At 42.9% G+C, this 17,455-nt stretch overlaps 1 protein-coding gene and 1 pseudogene across 2 annotated transcripts in view; one reads left to right on the top strand and one right to left on the bottom strand.

Annotated features, from left to right (window-relative positions):
• Positions 1–7,034, top strand: part of LOC311139233 (nuclear factor 1 X-type-like) — an 88,573-nt pseudogene extending 81,539 nt beyond the window's left edge. Inside the window, exon 13 of the transcript XR_014615224.1 lies at positions 1,894–7,034. The product of XR_014615224.1 is annotated as a nuclear factor 1 X-type-like (transcript). The remainder of the gene's footprint in view (positions 1–1,893) is intronic.
• A 2,092-nt stretch (positions 7,035–9,126) lies between these two features.
• Positions 9,127–14,562, bottom strand: LOC311101493 (UV excision repair protein RAD23 homolog A-like). Its single transcript, XM_084142644.1, has 9 exons — positions 14,258–14,562; positions 13,354–13,515; positions 13,061–13,221; positions 12,378–12,427; positions 12,052–12,179; positions 11,586–11,679; positions 10,118–10,248; positions 9,806–9,961; positions 9,127–9,661 (listed from the first exon to the last, which is right to left on the bottom strand). Exons 1-9 carry the CDS (start codon positions 14,321–14,323, stop codon positions 9,548–9,550), a joined length of 1,062 nt encoding a protein of 353 aa, XP_083998770.1. The 5' UTR covers positions 14,324–14,562; the 3' UTR covers positions 9,127–9,547.
• Positions 14,563–17,455: the final 2,893 nt, after the last annotated feature.

Raw genomic sequence — 17,455 nt, 5'->3', positions numbered from 1 at the left:
AGATGAATGGATTCACGCCAAAATATTTCTTATTCCCAAACTGCCTAACTACTCCCTAAATCTTACTGGTGTATTTCCTCTCCCCTCTCCTCATCCCATGATTTGTTGTGAATGTGTGTTTTTGTGTGTATGGTTTACCGTGTGTGTTAAACTGCCCTCTCACTGTTTATTTGGCCCATCTGGAGCCTACCCCTCAGGCAGCGGGCTCTCTCTCCCTCTCTCCACCGCAATGCCTCTCGCTCATATGCCTCCTCCATTACCGACTGCACTTTTCTCATTAGTGTCCAACCACACCCGCCCGAGTGCTCCACACTCCTCCCCACCACATGGAAACCATCTGAAGCCCTCTGCTGCTGCTCTCACCCTCCCTCCCTACACTCCGTCGCTTCACTCCCTCTATGCTCTCCCTCAGCTCACTCTCTATCTCCCTCCTACCGCCCCTCTTCTTCACTCTCACTTTTGTCTTCCCTCTCTCTCCAGCTTCGTAACATGCCCTGTTTGACTAACCCACCCCGCTCATGAGGCTCACCTTACACCACCGTGCCAACTCTACGCTATTCTGGCCCTTCTTTACCCTCTCTTTCTGAACAAACTCAGAACTATTCAGATACACACACACGCACACACACACACACTTCCTGTGTAGCCCTCCATTGCTCAGTGCTATTGAGTATATTGTATTTACAGTATGGTTTTAGTTTGCACTGGAGAAATTAAATTGTATAGGGAGCTTTAATTGGTTGCATATGTAGCTCAGTAATGACATTGTTAGCATAATGCTCTATCAAAACATTAATAATGTGCAAAGTCTGTTTGCTGTGACTGCAGGGCCTGTATAGATCTCTCCCTCCCAGAGCAGAGATATGTGGTCTCCAAGTGCCCTCTGGTGGTAGCAAGGGGATTCTACGGCCAGAGGAGAGAGGAAACAGGAGAACGAGCGAGAGGGAGAAAAATAGTGAAAGAGAGGGAGAGTTTCAGCACAGCTCTCCTCATAGAAGTCACGTCCCGACTGTCTGGTTCCCCGCAGCAACCAGACATGATGTCATAGCCACTTGAACTTGAGAGGGGATGCTGGGGGGAGGAAGGGGTGGGTAAGAAAAGAGGGTGGTCACTACTGCCAAGGATTCCAGAGAGAGTGTTAAAGGGAGATAGACAGACAGCGAGAGAGAGAGAGCGAGAGAGAGAGAGATAGTGTAACTGACAGGGGAAGAGTTACGAAGCCCATAGGCTTCTGGGACAGAGCCTGCGGCAAGAGGGGGGAGGAGGGAGGGCAAGAGGCAGGAGTGGGGGGTATTCAGGCGACCTGTTAGAGTAAAAAAAAAAAACGGCACCTCCCCGGAGGCCCAGAGTTTCCAATGCTCGACTTCCAGAATGTTGGCCTGTGTTGACTGGTGCCAGATCCCGGCCGGCGACCCACTTCTGCTCTCTTTTCACACTGAGCGGGAGAAACCCAATCTGAATACAGGGAGTGCCAGCCATCTCTCCCCCTGCTGCCTGTGGACTCTTGAGTCCAGTCAGGAATAACAACAGCCATTAGCAGCAGAGCCAAACGATACTCCCATAGCCCTATAGTACTGTACAGTACAGCCATGGACAGTCAGTCAATATAGCTGGGAGTATTTCCTCATGTTTCCTCAATACGAAAAGGGGCTGACAACTGTTGACCTGAATTGTTGAATTGTTAGCAGTATTGTCAGTATGAAAATGTATGCACTCACTAACTGTAAGTCGCTCTGGATAAGAGCGTCTGCTAAATGACTAAAATGTAAATGTTAGCGTATGGAATGTGTGGGGGCCTCTAGTGGTCAATTGTGGAACTTGGTGTTGACTTATTTTCAATGGTACACATTTTATACTGAACTTAACAACGTCCTCTTTTTTTCTATTTAACAGTCTTGGTTCCTCTGACATGACCTGTCTGCAAACCAGCGACTAGAATTCTTTCTTTACAATCGGGAATTGAAACATGGAAAACAGAAAAATAACCCACAGGAAATTGCCCTCCGATCCTATGTCTCACATAAAAAGTAAAGCAACCCAGGAAATCTTAGCATGATACTAGTAGAGGAACTCTGGAACCAATTACCTAAACAGAGGGAACCCCCCATTTTTAAGACGGGAGGATCATAGGATTTGGGAGAGGCAGAGGCAGAGGACAAGAAGTCATCTCTCAAAACCACCGAACCAGCAAAACACGGCAACACAAAAAGAGGAACCTGAAGAGAAAAAAGGTCACCTTCTACTTCGGAACAAGGACACATTGTGCAATGGCTGGGAAAATCAACTGTTCAACAGTCACCTTTTCACACAGAAAAAACAGATGTAGGAGTGGGGATTGAAATTGAAGGGACATCAAATCACTCTCTTGAAGGCACAAGACACGCCATAAATTAAATGAGGTACGCTCCCCACTGTCAAATAACCCACAAACAAACCCATTAGGTTCCAGTGAAATATGTAGCAGTCCATGCTACTGTGATGTCTCCCTGTCACTCAACACACTGTCAATTGACCAGTCTTTCCCAGTCTTATAACCATTGACCTAATCAGCCCTACTACTAACAAAACAGAAACCATGCCAAAACATATCCTAAAGGTTGCACTACAAGCTGAATTAACACTAATCTCATGTCCACTATTACACCTACATGGCATGGGGGGAAAACAGGCGTACCTATGATTGTATTGTTATTAGTGAAAGAGGAAAAACCATGATATGAGAAGTCTCAGCCCACAGTTCAGCAACACCAAGGCCTCCACTCTAACCAGCATCCCAGCAGAAGAACCCAAACCCAAGGAAAGCTAAATGCAATCGTCCAGTTCACTCTTGCAAAACTACAACCGCCACAATAATCAAGTGCTAAGTATACCCACTTTCATTTGAATGATGAATGCCATTTGCAACACACATATACACACACACACAAACACACACCGGGCCCAAGTGGTGTTATTACGTCTATAACACATGCTATGCACACGTTTCCAGAACACTCTTTTAGCCCCTTGTAGTAGACACAGAACCCAACACACATCCACATACTTTGTTAAAAACACAGGCCTATGCATTAACACCCAGAACTACATAGTTACAGTAGTAATATTCCCTTTTGCACAGAATTGTTATATTTTTTGTTTCTTCTCTTATTGGACTTGTCCCTCTGAATTTGTCCGCTTTTTAAAATGTTGTGTTTGAATGACAGCACCTTATTGAGAAATACAGCGGGTGGGAGCGAGACTTCGAGTGGTATTGCCAGGAAGGGTGATCCAGTCAGTGTTCAGTACCATGTAGTGAAACAGTGACATTAGGTTGCTGAGGGCCCAGAGTCCACCTCCCTCCCATCTCCCTGAAGTTTACCCTTTTTGTTTACACTCCCAGACTGCCCCTGTTCCAAGAGCAGAGAGCCACGCTGCGGAGCAAAATGATGATGTGACATATTTGTTCCCATGTTTGGGAAGGAGAGACTGGGTTGAGGTCAGAGGCCATATTGAGATGGTCTGGCAGGGTGTTATGGTCGCCTCTTTTCCCTGACACGATCTCAGCTCCCCATCCTATCCAGCCTGTTCATTCTGTTCAATCTGCCCTTATAGATCAAACTGCCCTAAAGATACCTTACCAGCCAAAAGTTTAACCTTTTCAAATCAAGAGGGACAAATTAAATGAACACACTTAGAACAGCGCCACTTGACAAACTCACACACAATCACATGCAAACCTACAGTATAAGTAGCAGTCACAACCACCCAGCCCAGGCCAGATTGACTGTAAAGGGAAGTCTTAACAATCTCTGAGGAAACCTTTTGTTTTTAATCATTCACTTTTTATTTGAATTCCTACCATTACAAAGATTCAGTTTGAAAGTGATTTTTTATTAAGGAACATCAGCTCAAATCACCAACCTCACAAAATAACTGGACTGCCTGGCCATGTACTTCACTGCAGGGAAACAATGTTGCCAGACGGCAACTATCTCATCAGCTTGATAGAGAACTAGCACTGCTGAATAAGAATTATGATGGCTATGGTGATTTATTTTCTAATCTATGGAAGTGCCTCTGTATTCCCATTATGCAATTTGTTAAACATGAATTCAGGTTCTTTTTCTCGCATATAAGCTATAGTGAATGGTGGGAAATGCTATGTCTGAGGAGAAAAACAGTGACAGCTCACTGAATAATTGCAATCATCTTTATATATATATACACACATATATATTTATAGATATATACATTTTTTATTTGCAAAATAAGCTCTGTGGCAGTCTAGTTATTTTTTGAAGCATGGCAGTCAATTGATGCATCTTAAACAGCTGATAAGTGCAAAAGTACCCGTCCCTACACCCACACCTACATCTAATAGCAAAAAGTGTCCATGGCAAATACTATAGATACATGATTTATATAGCAAACAATAAAGTAACATTGTAGTCAAGGAAAATAACGGATTCGATTTTGGTTATTCTTTCTTGTTTGGTTGGGAAGTATTGTTGTTGAAAAAATGTATGTATGTTGATTGAGCCATGTGCAATGCCTTGGGTAGATACATTGTGTTTGTCTGTTAGAGATTGTTTGAGGGTGTCAAGAGAAAATAAAGGCTAAACCCTCTATTTTTTTGTTTTAAGTCCACATGCTCGGGACTCTAAACACCAGGGCAGACAAAAAAAAATCCCAGTCTTTGTAAATTGAGAATTCGTTTTTATTTTTCTTCCTTATTCCTTTAAAAACTGTATTTGTAATGATTTGTTTTCTAAATCTGGGAGGGCTGAAGGAACAATTTAGCAAAACAAAAATATATATCACTAAATGAAACTGGTGCTTTTTACAAAATAAAGTACATTCAAAAACTCTATTATACATAAATAGTAATAAACAAAATTAAGTGTTATCATAAAGCACATTTTAGGAAACTTCTATTCTATTTCTCGTTTTGTATTTACCAAGGGGGGAGGGGTTCATTATATGAAAAGGTTGTGACAAAAGGCATTTTTCTTCAACCTTTATCCCATAGCAGGAAGAGAACAGTTCTTTAGAGTTTGATTAGATGGTTATCCTGACAATGGGATGATGAACTAGAGGAAAGGCCTGACGTAATGGACATCTGGGCCATGTCTGTATCACCAGAGAACTGACCTATTTAGCAGATGAATTCCAACTTGAATCCAATTTTCTAAGCTGTGGACATGTTTAAAACTGACCAACCGAAGGAATCAAGTTTGGGACACAGACAAGATCTTCCCCATTTTGGGAGATGCATCAGAAATGGAATCCATTTTTCTAAGCGTTAGCTCAACCACAAAGTGATTAATAGCGTTTGGAGAGATGGGAGGTGTAATGTGAAATACATTTTGGTAGGTTTAGTTGATTAGTAGACTCCTATCTCAAACCCAAACAAGAGGTGAGGGAGTATAAGGTGTATTTTGAGCACAGAAAGGATGAGAGTAGGTTTCAATCAAAGAAGTGAACCCTTCCCCCTTCCATACCCACTCCCAATCCGCAGTGTAAATTATTCTAAATATTTGTTTGGTGATGTAGTGTTAGAATCAGAGCATCTTAAAGGTTGTCCCTAAAAAGTGCCTTTTGTTCACAGACTCCATCTTGTAATCCTGAGTGCCCGTCTCAAAAAAGTCCCCTCCTTCATATTTCTTCTATATCCTCTCCTTCTTCAAGCTTTTCAAAGCAGTATATATAGTACTAAAGGAAATTGGTGTGATTTAGTTCTTTTTATTGTTGAATAATTAAGAAAAGCAAAAAACTAAAAAAATCTGTCTTGCTTCTCTTCCTGTATCTTGTCTTCTGTCTCTCTTGGACACTGGAGTAGTCTGTAGTCTCCTTATCCCTCCCCAAACCCCTTTTCTCTGAATGGAGGGGTAAAAAAAAAGCAAAACTTTGTCTGAGCAGAATGCAGTTAGCTCACATGTTATTCTTGTCTGTACGCTTCACATTGTATACCATGCCGATCTCTTCAGCTTCTCCATTGAACAGCTAATGTAAGTGAACAAGTTACACCAGTGGGCTCTTGGGGTGTTGCGAGGTGAGGGTCTGTGAGGGAGCCTAGTTTTTCACTGGGATGCATTTGATGACATATCACACCGTGGGGATAAAATACACATAGGAATTTCCCTCTGAATGGGCAAGGGAGCTGCATGGCAACTGGGGTAGAATAGGCAGGTTCGTTTGTTATTCTTTTTATCTATTTATTTTTTTTACTGAATTTGGATTTTCGTATCTTATGCACCGATGCTGCATTGAGACCTTTTAATGATGCACCTTTCTAGTGGTTGTATGAGACCAGCTATTAAAACAAGTGAAAAAAGTACCTGAAATGACTCTAAGCACCTTATAACGGAATGGCTCCAGCCCAGGTAGACTGGCAGGCTCAGATTCACAATCAAGAGAACCCAGCCACATTACACCCATTTACTATAACCCCAAATGAACAGTGAGAAAAATTACAGACTAAAGTCATATTGTTCTATACACTGTATGCGACATGGCGTAGACAGTTAAAGCACCTTGAAATTCCACCTGCAAAATCAAGAGCAGGCTTGATAGAAGGACTACTTGTTTCCTACAAGAACATGCACGTTGTTATTTTAAGTGATTGAAGCCAGCAGCAGTATTAGCCTTGACAAGTAAAGCGCCACAGTCGAGAAGCCATAGTGACAAACAGGTTGCACAGTGTGTGCTTTGCTTGGGCAGAATGTTGGTCCCTACCTATCTTGCCCTGCAGCACCAGAGAGCTCTGTCTCTCCCTGGCCCTGGCCATCCGTCTTTTTATTTTCCTTCGGGTTTGTTTGTTTTTAAAGTGTGTAGGGCATTGGGCCGTGTTTAGTGTTGTGTAGAGTGAACCCCCAGCTGGCCTTGCCCCCCCACCCACTAGCTCCCACTGCGCCCCTCAGTGCAGCTTCCCTCCCTCAGGAATACGCCTCCCAGAGCCCATGGTGAAATGCATGTGTTAATTACAGTTTCTTTTCCATAATAATAAAAAGTTTGAAAAGAGCAACACTTGAATAAAAGGATGTTCTTGACTGTAACTCACCTGTTTCTGTCTGCTTATTTTCAGATTGCTGTTTGTTTGATTGGGTAGGTGGTTTGCCTGTGCTGGGGATGAGAACCCTAGAGTTGCATCATGTTATAGTGTTGGGTAAGAGGCAAAAATAGTTTCACTGTTTATAGTGTTAAAGATGCTTATCAGAAAATCTACTTACCAATACTGATAATGGAGGGTCAAGTCCATAGGTGTAACGCTACTCATTCCTACATACTACTGAAATGCCTGGACTTGAACCGGAGTGTGTATAAATTACATTTCCTGTAATACTTCGTATTCCATAATATCGAGTTGAGTTTAATTTCAGTTGGCCTCATTCATTGCCCAGACCTCCTGCATACGGGAGTGTGTTTAGCTTGCAAGAAAAAATAAGTAGCCATGATATATTGCTGATGTTTAATGAAGCTGAGCGTTGAAGCTGATCATGTTGATGCTGTAAAATGCCAGTGTCAATGAAAGCCATGTTCACAAATACAGATGCAGTCAAATATATTGGCCCCCTTGCACAATTCCTTTAAAATAAGTTTACATTGAAAACACTTTGTTCACCTGTATTTGTTTGATTTACAACTTCACAGGTCCAATAAATAAATCAAAACTTAAATTTAGATTTTTCACTTCAAAGCCAAAAATGAATTTGGTTTGAAGCAAGTGATTCTCGGCAAGTGTAATTGATCCTACTTGTGGTAAGTTGCAGGTGCCTGAAGGGTAAAAATATCCATTCAACCAGTTTTGAAAAGAGAAAACAGGAAATTCTGTGCAAGGTACACAATACATTTGAATGCATCTGTTCAATATAACCTCATAAAAGCTCTATTGTCTCTTCATAGACCATTAAACTCCTGCCATGTAAGTTAAAGAGATAACATACCTTGATAAGTGAGTATTCATAAAACTACTTATTTATTGGTACCCTCCGTTCCCTCAGAAAACCCACAATAGCAACATCTCAAAACACTGAGAATCCTTAGTGTAATAAGGCATGTATCAACCCAGCCTCATGTTTTCTGTCTCAGTTGTAAACAGGTGGTTAAAGCTAGGTTTAAACTTCAGATTCACCTCATCACTAAAGACTGTTGAATAGTCTGAAAAGGCTCATTCAGGCTGTGGATGATACATATTCCCGTGTAGCTCAGTTGGTAGAGCATGGCGCTTGCAACGCCAGGGTTGTGGGTTCGATTCCCACGGGGGGCCAGAATGAAAATGCATGCACTCTAACTGTAAGTCGCTCTGGATAAGAGTGTCTGCTAAATGACTAAAATGTAAATGACAATGATTGGCCATGACTGGGTCCTGGTTTAATAAAGACTTTATATGGACAAACTTCATGTGGACCCTTGTTCCTACTAGACATTTTGGCTCTATTCAATCCGTAGCGCTGAATATCCACTTTATAGCGCTATTGACAATTTAAAGGCAATGTTCCCGTGGTCGCAGAGACCGCATTCATGGTAAATGCTGCATGTCGGCTCAACCGGACATTACCCTTACATTTTTACGCGATATGGATTGAATCCAGACCTTAGTGTCTCAAGATCAGCTGGTCCTGTTGTATTTGAGCTGCCCTTCGTGTGTAATATTAATCAGATCCTATGAGAAAGGTGATGGTGTGTCTGCTCCTCAGCCTTGGGAAAGAGGTCAGTGAGAGTAACTCCAGCATCCCAGGACTGGTCCCTGCCATCTCTCTCTCCCCCTTCAGAGGATTCTATGTAAAAGGTAAGGTCAGCGTTGCTCAGCTAGTTATCGGACACATATCCACACAGTAATGTACCTGTACGGTTATGTGAGCATACACATCCATTTGTCATTTTGGTTGTTCTAGACCTCTCAATTTACTCGGGATGTTGAGCATTTCTACACCCAGAGAGATCATGGATATCTGAGTGAAAACTAAAGCGCTAGCTTTGAGGTGAAGTGAGGGTACCCCATAAATAACTTGGCCTAGCCACTGGCAAAATGTACTTGCCAGTCTGACAATATCATGGGATGAGAAATGTGTTTTGCTATGTGGTTGGTTTTTGAATGGCATAGAAAATGTGAGGGACTGGTGCAATCAAGTGAACAGACCACAATCGGACTCTTCATGACCGTCAGTTTAGTTTCCCTTTCCCCTCAATACACCAACATTGTAGAAATGACTTTGCACCTTAATTGAATGGCATCCACCTGTATACACACACAGACATATACACACGCACACACTCCGCAAACCCTTTAGCCCCCTCCCTCCCGTTCCCAAAGCTCTTCTAAAATCTCAATATATATCTGCCCTAAACAAATCCCACACATTCCATTGGAATTCAAGTGGTTTTCATTACTTCTCCTCTTTCACCCTTAGATCAACATATACTTTGTGTAGCTTGTAAGACCCCACCCCCACCACATAACCTGCCCCCTTCTCCCTCCCTCCCCCCTCTGAAATGACCCGAAGATCATTGCTCTACAGTGGGGTGCAGTCCTTGTGCTGGGCTGGAGAGGAGGGCAGGCCAGCGCCTCTCATTCATCCTCAAAGCCCTGGTTCAGGAGGAAGTTGGCCGCTAGGTTCTCATTCTTTTCACAGGCAAAGTAGGCCTGGATCACCAGCGCCTCAGGGAAACCCAACGCTTTTAACTGAGACAGGAGAGAAAAAATCATAACATTACAATTTCTCACTAGAAAAGGTCACAACGTATGCATTTCTCAGTTAGTCTTCTTGTCAGTTGAAGCCATCTTTTGCCCTAAACAGTGCATTGAGAGATCTTTAGCTCCCCTCACCCTCTCGATGGCTTCCTTCTCCTGAGGAGTGACCTGGATGTAGTTGACTCCCTCCTCCACTGCAGCACCCAGGTCCCCCACCTCAGGCACGTCTCCTACCTCTCCCGCCGGCTCATTCAGCATCTGGATGAACAGCTCCTGGTACTGGCTGATTTGCTGTTGTTGAGTTTTATCAATAGGGATCAGCAACAGGCAGAACATACATTGTGAAATCACAAAACCTGGGAGGTGTGACTATAGGGAGTGTGTTACCCAAGCAAGTATGAGTGGTGGTGCCATCAGTGTGTGTAGTGCATGGTGTATGTGTGTTACCTGTAGGAGCTGTGGGTTCTCCCGGCCCAGCTGTTGGAGCAGAGCTGGCAGCAGCGAGGGGTTCTGCTGGATCACCTGCCTCATGCTCTGGAACTGAGGCTGGGAACGCAGGAACTCCAGAGGGTTCTCTCCTGCAACACACAGAATATTTACAGAAGAGAACACGTTGATACATACAGTAGATATAGATACAACACTTACTAGGGGAAATGCACAGAAACCATTCCCATCTTTCAAACAATCTCATTGATATACAGTGCATTCGGAAAGTATTCAGACTCCTTGACTTTTTCCACATTTTGTCATGTTACAGCCTTATTTCAAAATGGATTCAATAAAATGTTATTCCTCATCAATCTACACACAATACCCCATAATGACAGAGCGAAAACAGGTTTAGATTTTTTTGTCCAAATGTATAAAAAATTAAAAACAGAAATATATATATTTTTTGTACATAAGTATTCAGATCCTTTGCAATGAGACTCGAAATTGAGCTCAGGTGCATCCTGTTTCCATTGATCATCCTTGGGATGTTTCTACAACTTGATTGGAGTCCACCTGTGGTAAATTCAATTGATTGGATATGATTTGGAAAGGCACACACCTGTCTATATAAGGTCCCACAGTTGACAGTGCATGGCAGAGCAAAAACCAAACCATGAGGTCGAAGGAATTGTCCGTAGAGCTCCGAGACAGGATTGTGTCGAGGCACAGATCTGAGGAAGGGTACCAAAACATTTCTGCAGCATTGAAGGTCCCCAAGAACACAGTGGCCTCCATCATTCTTAAATGGAAGAAGTTTGGAACCACCAAGACTCTTCCTAGAGCTGGCCGCCCGGTCAAACTGAGCAATCGAGGGAGAAGGGCCTTGGTCAGGGAGGTGACCAAGAACCCGATGGTCACTGACAGAGCTCCAGAGTTCCTCTGTGGAGATGGGAGAACCTTCCAGAAGGACAACCATCTCTGCAGCACTCCACCAATCAGGCATGAATGGTAGAGTGGCCAGACGGAAGCCACACCTCAGTAAAAGGCACATGACAGCCCGCTTGTAGTTTGCCAAAAGGCACCTAAAGAACTCTCAGACCATGAGAAACAAGATTCTCTGGTCTGATGAAACCAAGATTAAACTCTATGGCCTGAATGCCAAGCATCATGTCTGCCAAAGGTGCTTCAACAAAGTACTGAGTAAAGGGTCAGAATACTTATGTAAATGTGATATTGTTTATTTAGTTATTTTATTATTAAAACCCTGTTTTTGCTTTGTCATTATGGGGTATTGTGTGTTGATTGATTGATTGGGGGGGGGGGGGGGGGAACAATTTTTATCAATTTTAGAATAAGGCTGTAACGTAACAAAATGCGGAAAAAGTCAAGGGATCTTACTATTTTTTTTTTTTTTTTTTTTTACAAATGCACTGTACAGTACATGTAATACTATAGCAGAGATATAGGCAGATGGACTCACCCTCAGCTACAGTAGGGGTCTCTGTGACTGGGCGGGCAGATGCAGGAAGCTGTGCTGGGGGATTAGTCTCTTGGACCGGACTGCTAGGAATGCTCTGGAAACACACAGCAGCACATACTCACCCACACAGCACTAACGGACAGGCTGGTTCTAAGCGGAGGGTACATAGAAAACTATTTTATAGCGTCACTGTGCTGTAATAGTGTTTTTGGTAAAAATTTAGTACACCAGTGTTAAACTGTATGCTGAAAGCTGATGTCGCACAGTGCTGGTGTAATTTTGCTGAGTCATTGTACATGCTGCCATGTTGCAGTTTCATCAAATATGGTGCCATGCTGTACAGTGTAATTGTGCATTCATGGTATTTTTGGGGGCTAATGGTCAGTGTCATTTTGCTGAGTCATGGTGCCTGGTTGCACAGTATCGTGTATCCTAAGTAGTGGTGTGGTGTGTTGACGGTCCTCACAGTGAGGAGGTACTCCACGGCCCGATGTGGGTTGTTGAAGCTGGCCCGGAGAGCAGCTACCACGCGCTCCCTCTCATAACCCATAGACATGATCTCTGTCAGCATGGTCTCATACTCCGCTCCGGTCACTGACCAAAAGAAACAAGTTGTTAACTATCTACCCAAGTTACAATGGAGTATATTTACACCCATAAAGACATAGCTGCTAGAAGACATCTTACAAATCCCCATGCCCATACTACATGCTATCATCAATCTAGCAACACAGCAGATACATTCCACACTGACACATTATTCACATAGCCAGGCCGAAGTATATCACTCACCCAAGGCAGAGGAGGCATCTCCCCCCTGGACCTCCACACTGGGGTCTGAGCTGCAAACAGAACGACAGGGTCAAACATCCAGTAAACTCATTCAAAACATTCAGTGGTTTTTATAAAGGGAGTATTTTGTAGCCGCAAATAATATGCCATTTAGCAGACGCTTTTATCCAATGCGACTTAGTCATGGGTGCATACATTTTACGTATGGGTAGTCCCGAGAATTGAACCCACTATCCTGGCGTTGCAAACACCATGCTCTACCAACTGAGCTACAGAGGACTACAGGGGGTGTATTCCGTAAGATGAAAAAACTAAGAAATGTTGCAGATAGAAATGTAATGAATGTTGCATGATGTTCAGATCATATTTGTCCTACACAAAATGTGTCTATGTTAGAGTTCTGTAACGCTCTACCCTCCTGAACAGGCCTCAAGCTTACTTTATTACTCTCTCCAATTTAAAATAAATATAAATAATATGCCATTTAGCAGACGCTTTTATCCAAAGCGACTTACAGTCGTGCGTGCATAAATGTTTGTGTATGGGTGGTCCCGGGGATCGAATCCACTACCTTGGCGTTACAAGCGCCGTGCTCTACCAGCTGAGCTACAGAGGACCAATTTGGCAGACTGTCTACCAAATCACAGGTTAATATCAGTTCTACGGCGGTCTTCTGTGCCTACCTAGCTGGAGCCGGGAGCTCTGTGACTGTAGGTGTAGTCTCCTCTGGGGGGATGGGGATGGCTGCAGGGGCCGGGCCCGCAGACGACGAGGACCCAGAGTCCTGGACAGGGGCCTTGGGTGCCTCTGAGGAAGGTGTTGAAGTGGCTGTGGCAGACTTTGCCTAGATCCAGAAGAGATATAAACAGGCTATTACTGTTTGGACACCATGTCATCTATGCAGACAATCATGTAACCCCAAAGAATTTGAGTGCATCTTATTAGAGTCCAAGTGAAATGGATTAATGAAATTTACCTTCGATACCATAACTACAACGAAATTCTTCTCGTCAATTTTGTAGTCTTTAATAGGTGTGTCATCTTGCAGGATTTTGCCAGCATATATGAGCTTTTGTCCAGACACTGGGAAGTTATCCTTTCCCCTCTCTGCTTCTATCTTCTCCTTCAGTGCCTTCACCTGTTGAAACCATAAAGAAGGGGTTTTTCTTTTCACCAGGGTTGGCAAAACACTTGAGTGGGAACTAGTTAGCTGTTCAGCCTTGCTTTAATTGTAAAACACAATACAACCCTTCCAAAAGTTGCTGGCTAACATTGAGTTTTTGAATTTTCCAACTTTTTCCACTGAGGTTTACCTTACATGATGTAACTAGCTAACTAGCTAATGTCACAATGACCTAGCTAGTAAATGTCTGCTAGAATCTTGCTAGTTAATCATCCAACTGGACTTGCATCCTCATGAACTAAAATAGCTAACGTAGCTAGATAGCTATATAGCTGGTTAGCTAACGAGCTAGGTAATGCTAGATAGTTAGCTAAAGCTGACATTAACATTTGGGATAACTAACGTTAACTAGTCATGTAGCTAGCTGATGTTTTAGCGGAGAATAACTTACCTAGCTAGCTAATAATGAGACTAAACATTGGATTAGCAAATTGACACACACACATTAGCTTGCAAGTTAGCTTGCTTTAGCTATGTCATGCTGGAAAGCTAAGACTAATAACTAGCTAGTTAGCTAATGCTAGGGCTGTCAATAACAGCTAGCTAGCGTTAGCCTATGTTAGTTGTATTATCCGAATTGATAACACTCTGGGACCAATCTGGGGTCTGTCGTGCAAATAACAAAAAAAGATAGTTAGCTAACCGGGCTAGATAAAACGCACACAGCTGGCATTATTATGAACAAATTAGCACTTACCGTTTGATCAGGGTCTATGTCAATTTGAATGGTCTGCTGTTGCAGTGTTTTTAGCGTGATTTGCATTGTTGCGGTAGCTGACGCTGTTTTCCCCTTGCGCTTCAATTACAGCTGTGTTTTAAAATATTCAAAAGAAAAACAGAAATGACATTAAACCCCAAATATAACCACACGTTCAAGCAAGAGAATATGTATCCATGACCATGAGATGTGTCCATGAGCACTCAGCAAATCGCCATCTTTGATGACACAGAAGTAGGTGCAGCGAAAGGGTTTGCTGCCCAGCTTGCAGCCTCGAACGCTCTGATAGCTACAACCACTAACTGGTCAATCATATGAATGCGTCAGTGTAGTCATACACCTGGGGTGCCCGTTAATCGAGGTGGTAGTAAGATCTACAATCTACTCTAAGAGAACACATTATGCTTTACATTTATGTCATGATCTGTTGACAGTTGTTACCGGTGGCGACAAACTGGGTTTACAGAACAGCAAATCTAAAACCAATTTACTCACTAGGCAGAGTGGCACATTTTTAATGAGGTACGGTCAAAGATTAATAGATCCATCTGTGTTAAAGGCCTCCTAACAACCATTGCAAGGCTACACGTTCGATCTGTATCAGATCAGCGTCAACTGAAGTGAAATAGGCATTTTATTTTCCATAATAAAATGTTACTCTAAAGTATCTTAAGTAGAAGCTAATAAATATGTTTATGGTTTATGTCGTATGTTTACTGTATATTGTATAGGCTATAATATTATTGTATAGACTTTGTGTAAATTCTGTAAATGTAAATGTAAATGTGTCTGTACATCTGGCTATTGCTGGCAGCACTGATTCACCGAGTCAAATTCTGTGTATGTGTGAATGTAGGCCACTTGGCCAATAAACGTTTTTCAGATTCTGATAGACAGTACTTCGAATTTCCTAGCCTCTACCATAGCTCATACAATCACGCGTCAATGGCCCAGGGAGCGTGGGAGAAAGATAACCCAATATTTTCTCAATAAAAAACAGGTTTATTGGCAAGAACCTAGTTATTTTGTATATTTTATGAAATAGGAATAACTCTGTATACACGGTCAAATCATTTTACAACATTTTGGTGTGTGTGATTTGTTGGCTATTTACGCTGGTAACGCATAGTCAAGCCAAATGGCACCAAAAATGGGTCATCATAATTTGTCTTATGACATCACAATGCTAAATGGGCAACATATTTTGATGTTCTGCAAAATAAGGCATTGTCTACAGATACACTGAAATGGGATGTTTGTGTTGCTGAAAAAAGGTATATGTCTAGTCTGGGCTATAATTTATCTCATTCTGTTACAATTTAGAGTATATTCTATTCTTTGTAGCTATTCCTAGTTTTTTCATTGTCTATTGCTGAGGGTATAACTGTATGGTTACAATGGTTTTATTTTGATAAACATGTATTTTTTCTATTTGTTGGCCTATGATATAGAATTCAATATGATTTTATGGTCAGATCATGTGGTTTGGGTGTGACCTTTGCTGCTAGTTCAAATATAACAAGCTCTGTTGTGAAGCAAGAAATATCTTTTTTATAATTTTTATGTACAATATTAGCTATATAATGTTTCTCCAAACAGAAAAAGAAGTGCAGAGTTCGCCTCGGGATTGGGAGCCGCTGTCCATTCCCAATCCCACCCAAACTGACGCCATTGGATGCCAGCATGGTAACTGTGTCAGTTTGGAAAAACCGGGAGAAGAAGAACGTAAAGAATAACCACCAACTTGATTCTTCCTTTGTCTCTTCTTTCTGTTTGAAACCGTCTACAACATCTCTGACGCCCCTCGACCCTTTGTCTGGCCGAACACCAATCGGCACTCCATCCCCCTCACCCCCTGGATCCCCTGCCAGATCCCCTTCCACTCTCTCCAAGTTCTTCAGCCTCTCCTCCCGCTCCTCTCTCCACATGTCTTCTTCTTCTTCTTCTTCTTCTTCTTCTTCTTCTTCTTCTTCTTCTTCTTCTTCTTCTTCTTCTTCTTCTTCTTCTTCTTCTTCAGAGGATCACAGACCTCCTCCCCTTTTAGTGCCTCCTGTGTTTCCCTGACTGTCTCAACCCAGTCATCCTCCTCTGCCACTCCCCCCGGTCCTACCTGCCCTTCCTCCCCAACCCACATCTCCTCCCCTGCCCCCCGGTCCTCCTCTCCAAACCCCCTGGACCACCATGGAGAGACCAACAAAGACAGTGAGACCGCCAGGTACTGCAGCCTGATATCAAATTTCATGCCAACACCATTGACTTGAATTGAAAAAGCCAATATAATATAGCTAACCTAATGCATATGTCTGTGTGTCTTTACAGAGATCTCATGAGCTCTGAGGTCAAAGAGGTGGGGGCAGTTGTTCCACAGGCAAAGAGAGTGGTGCCCCGAATTACTGCCATCGCAGGTCTGTAAACGGGTGCCATTTGTTGCCGCTATTTTTCTCCATTCATCTTTGACAAAGCTACTCTCTTACCGCTGTCTGTCTCTCTGTCTCTCTCTGCAGAGGCCTCCATTGACCTGAGGGCTTCCTCTGTCTCCCTGGAGAGGTAAGTACTGTAGACAATAGCCACCTTCATCTCACTCGACTACATAAGAGTCGTCACTCACACCATGACATGGTAAGGAATATCTGTATGCCTGTACATTAAAAACGGTGTTCAAACAGACAGATTGGTTGAGCTACTTCTACTGAGGCCTCTAACCTGTCTCTCTTCCTCCAGGCCATTGGTCAGGTCTCGGGACGCCATGGCCCGCCTCCGCAACCTGTTCAGCAAGAGTAGCACCCAGCTGGGGGAGCAGAGCTGCACAGGCGAGGTCAAAGACAACACCAAGCTCCTTGGGTAAAACACACACACACCTACTCTTATCTCTGAACTATGATTTTTGTTTAAAATAATTCAGTGTGGTACTCAAAGTTATCTTGCTTTCATGCCTTACAAATCCATTAATTAGTTTACCTTTGGTCCACAGTTCAGATATTAGTGTGTAACTGATGGCTTCTTTCCCACAGGTTGCCTAATATTGGCAACACCTGCTTCATGAACTCTGCTCTGCAGTGCCTGCTGGGGCTGCCAGCATTTTGCAGAGACATCCTGAGACAGCAGGACATCTGGAGTTCCTCCCCCTCCTCTAAACTGCTCAGGTATATAGCCTCGCTCTCACTCTCCTGTCCCACC

This window comes from Coregonus lavaretus (genome assembly GCF_964263955.1).
Source record: "Coregonus lavaretus genome assembly, chromosome: 2".
Classification (NCBI taxonomy): domain Eukaryota; kingdom Metazoa; phylum Chordata; class Actinopteri; order Salmoniformes; family Salmonidae; genus Coregonus; species Coregonus lavaretus.
Note: the sequence above shows the minus strand (reverse complement) of the source record. Positions and strands in the feature narration are given on the sequence as shown.